The sequence below is a fragment of the Nelumbo lutea genome, chromosome 5, assembly GCF_056320005.1.
Source record: "Nelumbo lutea isolate HS-2025 chromosome 5, American lotus-T2T, whole genome shotgun sequence".
NCBI classification, from domain to species: domain Eukaryota; kingdom Viridiplantae; phylum Streptophyta; class Magnoliopsida; order Proteales; family Nelumbonaceae; genus Nelumbo; species Nelumbo lutea.
Window position 1 is genome coordinate 24,084,604 of NC_142688.1, and position 12,856 is coordinate 24,097,459.

General features: G+C 38.4%; 1 protein-coding gene across 6 annotated transcripts in view; it reads right to left on the reverse strand.

Annotated features, from left to right (window-relative positions):
• LOC148851042 (vacuolar protein sorting-associated protein, putative (DUF1162)) overlaps positions 1–12,856 on the reverse strand; it is a 92,636-nt gene that overhangs the window by 33,010 nt on the left and 46,770 nt on the right. For all 6 annotated transcript variants that reach the window (XR_016099292.1, XM_088944885.1, XM_088944884.1 and 3 more), the window contains 3 exons: positions 6,879–7,030; positions 702–757; positions 403–616 (listed from right to left, as the gene is read on the reverse strand). Coding sequence is in view for 5 of the 6 variants with exons in the window: in XM_088944885.1 (XP_088801011.1) it covers positions 403–616; positions 702–757; positions 6,879–7,030 (422 nt within the window). In the remaining variant the exon portion in view is untranslated. The remainder of the gene's footprint in view (positions 1–402; positions 617–701; positions 758–6,878; positions 7,031–12,856) is intronic.

A 12,856-nucleotide genomic window follows, 5' to 3' on the forward strand; every position in this document is an offset into this window, starting at 1 on the left:
TGATTACCTTGAGAAGGAGTCAAAAGGAAAGTGCTAACCATCTAGGCCCAATTATTTGGACAATATCTAATAAATCAATGGTTACAAATTTTTGTTTATTAATTAATTGAGCCACATAGAAAGACTGGACTTTTGCCACAAACAACAGTATAAATGGAAATGTTTTCATTAGCATCTTCATAGTTATCATTCTCCCCAATTCAGGGTGGGTGTGGCGGGGGGGATCATATGCTGATCTCTAGATGCACCGAGCTTATCTCAACAAAAGCAGCAAAAATCTTAAGACAAAATGAAGAAAAAATATATTTAGAAAGGAGTCAGAAGTGTTGTTTGAAGGACATATGTGTAATATGATTATCAAAAAAGGATGTATGTGTACTATATGCAATAATTCATACTTACCAAGACCCAAAGACATCAATGCCTTTTTTAATCCTCCAGATAATTTTATAGCATTAAATACTGCTATTGAATCATCGACTGTATCCCCTGGCCTCAGCAAAACAGTAGCAGATTCAGCTCCTTTTTGTTGAGGACGCTGAAAACGCAATTCCATGGGGAACTCAGTTCCATTATGTATCCTTAGTAAAGGAGAAACTGTGATGGATAAGCCATCCTGCAATTCATCCATAAAAGTTAAATCAGAATAACCATATTCATCCCATGGATATTGATTATGAGCAAGATAATTAAGCAAATACCTCAGTTTCTTTTGAAATGTCAACTACAACAAATGGCCCTGGGAAAGTTCTTGAATCTGCTCAAGGATGAAACACAAATATTAGGGGCAAAATCAAATAATAAAGAGAAGTCTGAACTGAAAACCATTAATACACATGAACTAGAAATCTTGCATAAAGAAGGAGAAATAAGCATGTTGTAATTCTGGGTTATGGTGCCACAGGGGCACTTTGGTCCTTTTATTTATTTTAAAATCTGAGTTGTAACATCCCCTAATATTGACTTGGGCCATCAGCACAAGATTTTTGGAGCCTCAAACCTTCTCTCTTTTCTCTTTTCTCTTCCTCTCCTTCGTTTCTCACTTCTCACTATTTCTCATTGGACAATATGGTATCAGAGCATTATTCTGGGCTCTAGAAATTCTCAGGTCGTGTCTCTACTCTCTTGGAATTTAGTTTTTTTGATTGGAGAAGGAAGAATCCTCAATTGGCCTGGTCTGAGCAGACCTTCCCCCTTTTTCTTTCACTCTCTTGGCCATAGTACCAAGAAAAGCACCTTTGGTACTCATGGTGACAACTGGATGATGTGAAGAATTTGCTATGTAGGAACTGTGGATTGTGGGAGCCTTTTTACCCTCAGCTATGTACAGTTTTATCCATGCTGAGAGAATGCAATAGGCATTGGATGTTACAGTTGGCAGTTTTGTGTGAGACTGTCTCTTTTATGAAGTACAAGGCTGTTTTTCAGTTCAGCTAGGGTTTACGGTCATTCATCGCTGCTGAATGTACTCAGAATTTATTTGTTTGGGATCAGTTTAGTGCTGTTTTGACTGAAATTCTACTGTCCTCTCCTTTATTGTATGCTGTTATAGACATTTTGGTTCAGTTTGCCTCTGTTACAGCTTGTTCTAGTGTCTTCTTATTGGGAATCCCCTCATTTCTTGGACATAACAGTGAACTTATTTGTCTAATGGCCACTGAAGTTCAGCTTCTTCCAATGTCACTTCTTCTCAAGGGACTCAGGGTGTAGGGATGGACAACATGAGTTTTCCCATGGTTATCACTCCCTTAGATGGTTTAAACTATTTGCCATGGCCTAAGAAAAATCAAATTATATATTACAGAAAGGGAGAAAGCTGGTTATATCAACAGGAAGGTTAAGAACCTAAGACTGGGACTGCAAAACATGATAGGTGGGACCAGGAAAATAGTATGGTCATGTTCTGGCTTCTTGGGTCTATGCAGCCACAAGTGACAAAAAATTTATGTGGCCAGACACGGCATGTGAAATTTGGGAGCAGGCTAAGTCGATTTATTCTGAACAGAGGCATTATACCAAAATTTATCAGCTACAGGTTGAGTCCTCTTGTAAGCAAGGAGACAACAGTTTGTCAACTTATTATGTTTCTCTTAATTTTGTTTGGAAAGTATTAGATCACTACCAAAATGTTAAGTAAAAGAACGATGATATGCCAAGACTTACAAGAAACTTGTATCTCAGCAAAGAGTGTTTGCCTTCCCCTTGGGGCTGAACCTCAACAAGTATAGATTTTGGTGAGTAGTGAGATCTCCTCGGTATAAGAAGTGTATGCTCTAGTTCTAAGGAAAGCAGAAAGTGTGATGCATGCTTCTGAGGGGAAGAAACAAAATGCATTAGCTACAAAAGCTAGTAGTGGTGGAGTGAAGAAAGGCGACTTCAAGAAGGGTGATGATAAAGATAAGTTGTATACTCACTGTTAGAGGTCAAGACATACACGTGAGACATGTTGGGACTTGATTGGAAAACCTTAGTGGGCAAATAAGAATCAAGAACCAAATAAGAAGCAAGCTCAAAAGAAGTATAATTTTGTAAATATGGCCCCTCAAGAATCCCAGACTAATTCTGTTACTGGTACACATGAGCATCCCCGTGCTTCACATTTTAAGAAGGATAACATTAACTCCTTTTGTGATCACTTAGTCATATGGTAGGGTTCTTCACTAGGTGGACAGCACAACACCTACCCCATCTACTTCATTTGCATCTACATCAAGTTACGTTGCTTCTGCATTCCATGTGTCCCTCCCATGTTCTTAAATCCCCTTGGATTATTGATTTGTGCTTCTAATCACATGATTAGTCAGCCACAATTGTTTCATTCTTACAAGTTTACAACCAGCTGTAGATCCCACCTGAAATAGTCTGAAATAAAATAGAGAATAGAAAAAAAAGATGGAAGAAAGAGAGAAACAATGGAGGAAGAAGGTAGAAGAAAAGGGAAGAAGGAAGAGAGAAATTCGAACCTCTCTCCACACCCCACAATTATCTTTTATATCTTTCATTGTAAAAGAGTAACAATTACAAGTATACCCTTAGTAGGGCGGCAAACACTAAAAACACTAATAAAAGAAATAAAACAGGTCCATAACCAAGGTCCACTAACTAAGAAATTAAACCCAGACAGAAATAAATAAAACAATAATGTCCTATGGCCCATTTGGCTCATCATCTCTATACTCCCCTTCAAGCTGAGCATAGATATCAATCATGCCCAGCTTGCTTACATAGTGCCGTAAATTTGCCTTAGGGACACCCTTAGTCAATACATCTGCCAACCGTTACTCTAAGGCAATGAAAGGAAGACAAAATTCTCGGGAAGCTACTCTTTTTCTTATAAAATGCCGGTCTACTTTAATATGTTTTGTCCTATCATGCTGAACTGGATTGTGAGCTGTGTTAATTGCAACCTGGTTATCACAGTACAACAATAAAGGCTTATAATACCATCTCCTCTAGAAGTGACATGAGCCATGACGGTTCTGAAACACCATGTGCCATTGCCATGTACTCTACCTCAGCTGAAGATCTAGCTACTACTGACTGTTTCTTACTTCTCCAAGAGACAATGTTCTCCGCAACCAAAGCACAATAACCCAATGTAGATCTTCTATCATCAATACCTATCAGTCCAGTCAGCATTTGTATAAGTGTCTATGCCTAGAGAAGAGAATACACTTTCTCAGAGTTCCCTTAAAGTAACACAAAACCCATTCCGCGGCAACCATATCTGTCTCTAGGGGCCTGCATAAACTAACTAATCACACTGACAGCATATGACATGAGATATCTAGCCGTGTCATACAAAGTTATAGTAACTTCCCCAAAAGTCTCTGGAAAAATCCCTTGTCTGCCAAGAGCTCACCATCGTTAGCTAAGAGTTTATAGTTGGCATCAATAGGTGTAGAAGCAGGTTTGGCACCAAGTTTCCTAGTTTCCATAAGAAGATCTAACACATACTTTCGTTGCGAGATGAAGATGCCATCTTTAGGCCTGGCAACTTCAATTCCCAATAAATATCTCAGCTCCCCGAAATTCTTAATTCCAAATTCTAAGTTAAGGAAGACTTTGAGTGCCCGAACTTCCTCAATTCCAGTTCACAGATGAGTTGATTCTCTTTTGCGAAGGGGTAACAAAGGAAATGGAGCATCTTAAAGCTTTAGTAAACCGGTTTAAAAGTGTCTAATCTTAAGGTGAATTGGGGTAAGAGTTATTTCACAAGAATAAATAGGACAGAGGAGGAAATCACTCTTTTAGCTAAAGTGTTGGGCTATAAGGTGAGTGTCTGGCCAATGAAACTTAGGCTTACCACTTTGGGGGAATCCTTGTTTGGAGAATTTTTGGTACCCAGTTATAGAGAGGTTTGAGAAGAAGTTAGTAGGTTGGAAAAGGAATTATATTTCTCTTGGGGGAAGAATCACTTCAATTAAGCCCACTTTAGCAAATTTACCAGTGTACTTCCTCTCAACCTTTAATATTCTAGTGGGTGTGGCTAGGAAGTTAGAGAAAATTATGTGGGATTTCTTACGGAAGCTAGGTGATACTAAGAAGGACCATTTGGTAAAGTGGGAGGTAGTGACCAAAAGCAAGGAACAAGGAGGTTTAGACATTGGTAATATCAAGAAGAGGAAAGTGGCATTGCTGGGAAAGTGGGTATAGAGATGGGTTCGTGAACAAGATAGATTGTGGCATAGAGTGATAGCAAAGTATTCATGGTAGGGCATCCAATGAATGGGAGGTAGGACTCAACCCAAGGGCTTCCCACTCATCACCTTGGAAGGCCATTTTCAGAATCCCCTACTCTCCAAGGTACCACATTTTAAAGCAGCAGACAGGGTACTTAGGTATCTAAAGAAATACCCAGGGGCTGGCCTATTGTTTAAGAAGCATGGTCATATGAAGGTTGAAGACTACAAATGCAGATTGGGCTGAATTAGTGGATGATAGAAAGTCAACTAGTGGATATTGTTCCTTTAGAGGCTGAGTAAAGGGCTATGACCCATGGAATTGCTAAGGTGTTGTGGATTAAGAACCTAATAGGAGAATTGTGATTTATAGTTGATAGTCCCACATCACTCTATTGAGACAATAAAACTGCAATTAATATAGCAGCCAATCCTATTCTCCATGATAGAACTAACCATATTGAGGTAGATAAGCACTTCATCAGAGAGACACTTGACAGAGGTGAAGCATGTACTCCTTATATCAGTTCTAAAGAGCAGCTTGCCGATGTCCTTACAAAGGGTCTTCAGGGTTGAAGGCACAATGATGAATGAACTATGTGACAAGTTGGGTATGATACATATCTACAACCCAGCTTGAGAGCCACAAGGGCACTTTGGTCCTTTTATTTATTTTTTATTTTTTAATCTGCGTTCTAATGTCCCCTGATATAGACTTGGGTGCCACCAGACCAAGATTTTTGGAGCCCCAAACCTCTCTCTCTCTCTCACTCTCCCCCTTGTTTCTCACTTCTCGCTATTTCTCATTGGACAATGAAGTAAAACAATCCATTCATGCAGGGTGTAAAGAATTTGTAGCTAGAGTTGTAAAGAATAGGTTGGTGAATCTAAAATAATAAAAACTAGCATGATAAAGACAACCTAATAGCAAAAAGAAGATGGAATTTAGATGAAGAGACTAATAATATGTAGCCTCAAATGACTAACTGCATAAAAGATAAGTACCAAAAGAGGTTTTAGAAGAATTTGAAAAGAAATGGCAAGGTACTAAAGAAACATGGTGATGAAATAAAGATGTTCAAAAAATAATCAAATCAAAACAAGCATGGTATAAAGATTTGCAAAGAACTAAAAATATATAAAACTTGCAAAAAATATAAAAACACAAAAAGGAGGATCAAGAGAAAGTGAGTGAAATTAATTTAAGACATGGCAAACTTATATAAGCTAGGTATGAAGAGGGAAAAAATGGAACTTGCATACTTGCAAAAGATGGAAGAAGAAAACAGAGATTTAAATCACATCAGATGCATCAAAGAGAAATGTCAGAGTCATGGTAAATGATGGGGGAAATCAAGGAAAGATGGACCTGTTTTGATACACTACTACATTAAGAACATATAGAAGGTGACAATCAGAAATGGATAATTGAAGTTAATAGGTACTTTTGTAAAACAAAAGTTTTTGAGGTGTCAGTTACAAATAAAAGTTTTGGGGGGAGGACTACCCCCTGTTGTGTAGCCAGTTACAAACAAAACAAGAATAAGATGAGGGGACACCTTATTAAATAGTTTTCATTGCCCTATTGAAAAGTCTATGTAGATATAAACTCATCAAAAAGAATATTATGTAGGCATAAGCTTATATTTACATGCTATCAGAGTAGATCACATAGAAACAAATTGAGGATGATTCATATTTGATGATTTTGGTCCAATCATTTATGGATCAAATTTAGGTAGCCTTACTGGACTGGATACAAATTCATAATCAGGAAAAGAGATACCATTTGCAGCCCTATTTTTTCCCTCTACCATAGTTCATGGAAGATACTAAGCATTTTAGACTTCTTCACTAAACAACTTGACTAGAGAGAGATTTTGGCCTTGTTATGAGTTTTTTTTTTCCTTTATTTCTCATGGTAAAAATTGGCCATTTGGTAATGTCTTGAATTTTCACTGCAATTTGGCAAGTTCATAAATTAATTTTCTTAAAGATACCTCCCCAAGATATCAATATGGTATGTAACAGCATAAGCATCACGAATATTTAACTACTATTTGGTAAATCATCCTGAAATTCCTTTTATTAGTATCTAGAAAACCACGTGTTGATGCATTCTTTTGAAAAAATATATATTTTAACTAAGAAAATATATGTAATTATGTAGCTATAAACAAATTTTATAGAAGATACCTTGTAATGATATTATACGTGTTCTCCAAGCAAGTACTCGAGGATTCAAAAAAGAAACATGAATTGGAGAAGTTGAAAAATCTCCAACCACAGCAAGCTGGACTGACACAAAGGATGCATTTTCTGGAATCTGATTTGCCAAAGCTATGTGCCTTACAACCATATATTCAAACATTTAAGTAAGATGTCAAACCAAATGAATATAAACCATGTTAGTATTTAATAATATTAACATGACTGAGTAAATAATTAAGTATCAATATGGACAAACCCAAGAATCTAATGACGAGGATAAAACAACATACATGTCCTAAAAACATAAGCTTCTACTCCTGATAAGTAACATGATAAAATAAAATACATTAAAGTGAAGATAAAGAACAATGGAATAAAACAGGCCAGCACATCAACCTGGAATTTCTGGAACTTGATACAAAACAGTCCCTATTGTGTCACCCGTAGCTAAACAAATTGGTTGATTTTAGAATCCATCTAAGGCCTCGTTCTTTTTCGAGTAAAAATGGGGAGGGGATGTAAATGGGTGGGTCCCATGGAGTTGAAATAATCCCGTGTTCGCTTCTTTGTTAAAGACCTTTTGTGATTCCTCAGTTTCTTCCTTTCCCTTCAAAGAGTTTTTTTCTGTAGACCCATTCTAACCAAGGTAAGAGCCTACTATAGACTTGCTTCAGAATGAGAGTTGTTGTCACTTACTGATTTCCGGCCCCTTTGTTGCAGATTTCTGGCTTTGGTTTTCTTCTTTGTTTGGGTGCAGGAAGATGTTAGCTACGGAGGTTACTACGTTATTTGATCCCTCCTGTTTAACTTGGCCAAAGAAGAGAGGCAGTATAACGTGGAGATGTGCCAGAGCAGCTTTGATTTGGACCATTTGGGAAGAGAGAAATGCAAGAATCTTCTCAGAGAAGGAGAGAAACAAGGAAGAAATGAGGATTTGTGTGATGGTTTGTTACGCGCCTTAGGAGAACTCACCCCTAAAAGCTAGCTGTTAGAGGAGGGAACCCAAGCACATATATACCCCACCACAGCATCCCATTCTACTGAAGTGGGATACCTCACATTAGCATCCCATACTACCAACATGGGACAGATGGACCGTAACATCCCACCATGCTTCCGCAGTCCCGGCGCCCACGCAGGCTGGCTTTGCACTAGTTCACCTAGTCCCGGCCAAACACTGCAATACCGACGTCACCACCTGCGCCGCACGATTGCCAAACACTGCAATACCGACGTCACCACCTGCGCCGCACGATTGCAACTGGGAGGCACAGTGCAAAGCCAGCCTGCATGGGCGCCGGGACTGCGGAAGCGTGGTGGGATGTTACGATCCATCTGTCCCATGTTGGTAGTATGGGATGCTAATGTGAGGTATCCCACTTCAGTAGAATGGGATGCTGTGGTGGGGTATATATGTGCTTGGGTTCCCTCCTCTAACAGTTAGCTTTTAGGGGTGAGTTCTCCCAAGGCACGTAAAATGGTTAGGATGATCCACTTGATCAAAACTCTGGAGTTGCTCTCCCGGTTCACCTTTGGTGATATTTGGAGGAATTGGGAAGTAGTTGCTAAAAGCTCCAAGAGAAAGGACAGAGTAGAGGTGGTCTGGATACCATCAATTGAAGGTTTTGTTAAACTGAATTTTGATGGGAGCAGCCGAGGTAATCCAGGCCCTTCTGGAATTGGAGGGGTGATGAGAGATGGAGAAGGTAAACTCATAGCACTTTTTTTCTGGCCCTACGAGTATGGGTGACTCTCTCAAAGCCGAATTGCTTGCTGCAATTCAAGGGGTGCAAATAGTTAGTGAGCTAAACTTGACAAATGTGGTGATAGAAGGGGACTCAAAAGTGGTGGTAGAATTGAAGGAATCCTGAGTCTATAATTTGGTGCTACAGGAGTGAAATGAAAAAATTTGCTTGGCTAACCAGGAATATGAATTTAAGAATACAACGGGTGAGAAGATCAGCAAATGGGATGGCGGGCGCTTTGGCTAAACAAGGGGTAAAATGTCTATTTTATTCAGGGCACAGTTGTAACGTGTTTTTCTTTTGTATGAGAGGTAGCAGCTCATGCCTCTCTAAGGGATGATTGTAAAGATTTTACATAAGGTTCTTTAAAAAAACTAAATTTATTCATAAAAAAAAAAAAAAAAAATCCTGTGTTCAGCCGCCACTACAATGGGGCCCACAGAAAACTTTTTTCCAGATAGTACCTAGAGAGTGGGTAAGTTACTTACCTACCCACCAAAAACTCAAATCTCATGGATTCTTGCGCCTTACCTGGGTAACGTTTCGCCCAGACAAACACTGTATTTGTGAGTGCCCAGGCAATGTTTCCCAAGGAATCACTTGCCCAGGGAAACGTGTTACCCAGGTAATAGAAAACTAACAAGGCCTAAATGAAAAATCCACTCCGGATGCCAAGGATATGCCTTTCCCATGAGGTATTGCAGACTCCAAGGGCCATAACCAAAATTATTCATCCAACTTATAGGAACTTGAGAGCTTCCTTCTACCTCCACTTACTTAAAACCAATCAAAGTCTAAAATGTTTGAAATATCTTCTAATATTTTAGAATTGGCATACTCCCCAATGAGAACCACCTCCACCCACTTAAACTATTCATTCAACATATAGCAAATCAAGAGCTTCCTTCTACCTCCACCTACTTAAAAGTTAACAGATCAAAGTTTAAAATGTTTGGCATATTTCCTAATATTTCCATGACATATTTCCATTTTTGTTGCTACTGGTGTGAAATATTACTAGAATTGACATACTCCCCAAAGAAAACTACCAAGACTTCTACACAAAATGGTATCATAACATGATGGGTCAGCAATGGTATTAGAGACATGTGGAGCAGCAGAATTATTGCTTACCTAATGGATTGACGAGAAGACTAAGGTACTCAAAAGGTGCCTAGAAACCTAAGATGTTTCACCGGTGAGAAACCCCACCAGTGGGCCCAATGTTGCTGTGGGCCGAATTTTGGTATAATAATACCTTGTTTCAGTTGGATGCTGGGATGACCCCATTCAAGGCTCTCTACAAGAGGGATCCACCAGCCATCCTCTCCGACAAGAAGGGATCTGATGTTGCTTGGTAGATGAGAATCTAATGGCCAAAGATGACCTGCTCAGGTCAATCAAGTCCAATCTTGAGAAAGCCCAGCAACACATGAAAGCTGCCTATGACAAAAAGCATTGCATGGTAGAATATCAAGTGGGGGACTTGGTTTACCTAAAGCTTCAGCCATATCGTCAAGCATCACTAGAAAAAAGAACATGACACAAGCTGTCTCCTAGATTCTATGGGCCTTCCAAAATCACTGAATGAGTGGGGACAGTAGCTTACAGATTGAAATTACCAACCACGTCCAGCCTACACCCAGTGTTTCATGTATCACTCCTCAAGAAGAGCCTGTGGCCCAACTCCGTGGTTGCCTCCGAACTTCCAAAGTTCTGAACAGAAGACCACTGGCCACATGGTAACTCAACCCCTAGGTATTCTCAACTACAAATGGGTCAAGACCGGAGGGAAAATCATCCAAGAGGCCCTTGTATCATGGGCAGGACTTCTACTGGAAGAAGCTACATGGGAACCCCTGAAAGCTCCAGCCCAGCAGTATCCACACCTTGGCCTTGAGGACAAGGTCCATGTTAGGACCCCAGTTACCAGCCTAGAAGCCCAAGACCAACTAGAAGGGACCCTAATATCAAATGGGAAGAAAGTCATCATTGTTGAGCAGTAGAGACTAGGTCCATGAGCCTGGCCAGTTAATGCTCCAGTATACATTCGAAGGAAGCCTCGTCACATCAACTAATCGGTTAAGGCCTGCATCAAGGAAATTGGAGTCAGTTATGATTTGTAATAAAGAATATATATAGGGGATAGCATGGAAAAAGATATGAATGCAGAATGTTTTCCTTTCTCCACCGTCTTCTTTTCTGTAGGAGGGTGTGTTTCCCTCAAAGAAACACCTATATTGCAGTAACCCAACAGTGTAGAAGCTGGATGTCGGTGTCTACAATAACTCCATCCTTCTCGGTTGTCATTAATGGAAGTCCTCGAGGGCATTTTCAAAGTTCCAAGGGTCTTAGACAATGAGACTGACTATCTCCTTGCCTATTTAATTGGGTAGTAGAAACTCCCAACAGAATGATGGACAGATCTGCAAGCTGTGGTTTCTTTAAGGGTTTCCAAGTGAATGAGGAGGCAAGAAGAATACCTTTGTTAAAATATGCAGATTACACCATCTTTTTTTGCAAAGTAACAGAGGGTCAAATGTTGCATTTAATATGTATTTTATCATGGTTTGAGTGGTTTTGAGGTTGAAGATGAATTTGCAAAAAAAGTGAGTTTATGAACATTGGGCAGGTTCAAGGGATTGAATGCTTGGCTGCTGCATTGGATTGCAAGGTGGGCTCATTGCTAATAAAATATCTTGGCTTATGGATTACCCTTAGGTGTGAAATGCACATCAAAAGCTATTTGGAATGGTAATTCTAGAGAAGTTTGACAAAAGGTTGGCATCTTGGAGATCTAGATATCTATACTACTATTAAAAGTGTAAATGAGATCTATATTCCATACTTTTTTTTACTAAAATATCCCTATTTTTCATTGTATTCTCTCAAAGCCCTATATTTAATGTATTAACTCCCATAACATGTCATTAAATCCTATATTTAAGGTGCATTAAATGTACGGTCTGTGTAATCTTTTCTTGACTAAAATGCCCTCACTTATGTATTTGGTCCCTCTCTAACTATACGGACAAAAAATGTAATTTAAATTACTCTTACTTTCCACTTCATTCAATTCCCTCTTATCGAGGTGTTCACTTCCATTCTTTCTCTTCAGATACTTTATTTGAAGTACTTTTGCTTTTCACCAATAAATTCTACAAATTAAATCTATATCCAATATTTTCGATAATATAAAATATGTGTTCAAAACCAACATGAAAAATAAACTACCATTTCATCTCATTGTCTAGGTGGTGGATAAGTAGTTCCCCATGCCAAATGGGTCAACCAATGGTCTCATAGTCAAGTAAACAATTTAAATAAATATAAATATAAATATTACAAAAATTACAAATTTTTGTGAAAAATCTTAGGCACATCTCTTTTATTATATATTTATCGTATTAAACAACAATAAATAGGATAAGCAAGAGATATTTTTATTAATGATTGAAATGAAATACAAGATTTAAACAAAACCATTTTCCTATTCAAGTGGTGGGTCAATGATTCAACCTTTTAGGTCAAATGTGTCAACCCATGATGTTATTAATTAAATGATAAAAATTTTAAAAAGATATAGACACAAAAATCATTAAAAATATAGAAATTTGTAAAGAATAGTGTGATAAATAATATGTATTCATCACATAAACAATAGTGTGATAAATAAGAGTTATTTTTTAATAATGATAGGAATAGAATTAAAAACAAACTAACTTGAAAAGTAAACTGTTTTATAGGCATATAAACTGGGCAGCTTAACTCAAGCCCAAACCAACCCAGCTTGTAATTTTTGCTAGGTTAGCTTGGATTTTAGGCCCTCGAGCTGGGCCTAAGCCTAACCCTTAGGTAGCCCAAGTTAGGCCTGACTATTACATAGACACATTTACATACAAGCATGCATACATAACTATACACATATATTTATGTCAATTTTTGCCATGGGCTGATTAACAAACCCAAGTCCAAGCCCACCCAAGTGCATCAAATTTCAGTGCGGGTTGGCCCGAGGTTGGACAGATTAAGCTTGACTTTAGTCTCAAGCCTTAGACCAAATGCATAGAGTTGGACCTGGATTGAGCTTAAGATCAGTCCGACCCATTTGACTTGCACTATAACAGTAATCGTTTGGGTAAGATGGGTCAATCAATGCTGTCATAATTAAATGATAAAAAATAGATAGAAACACAAAAAAAAATGATAATTATATAA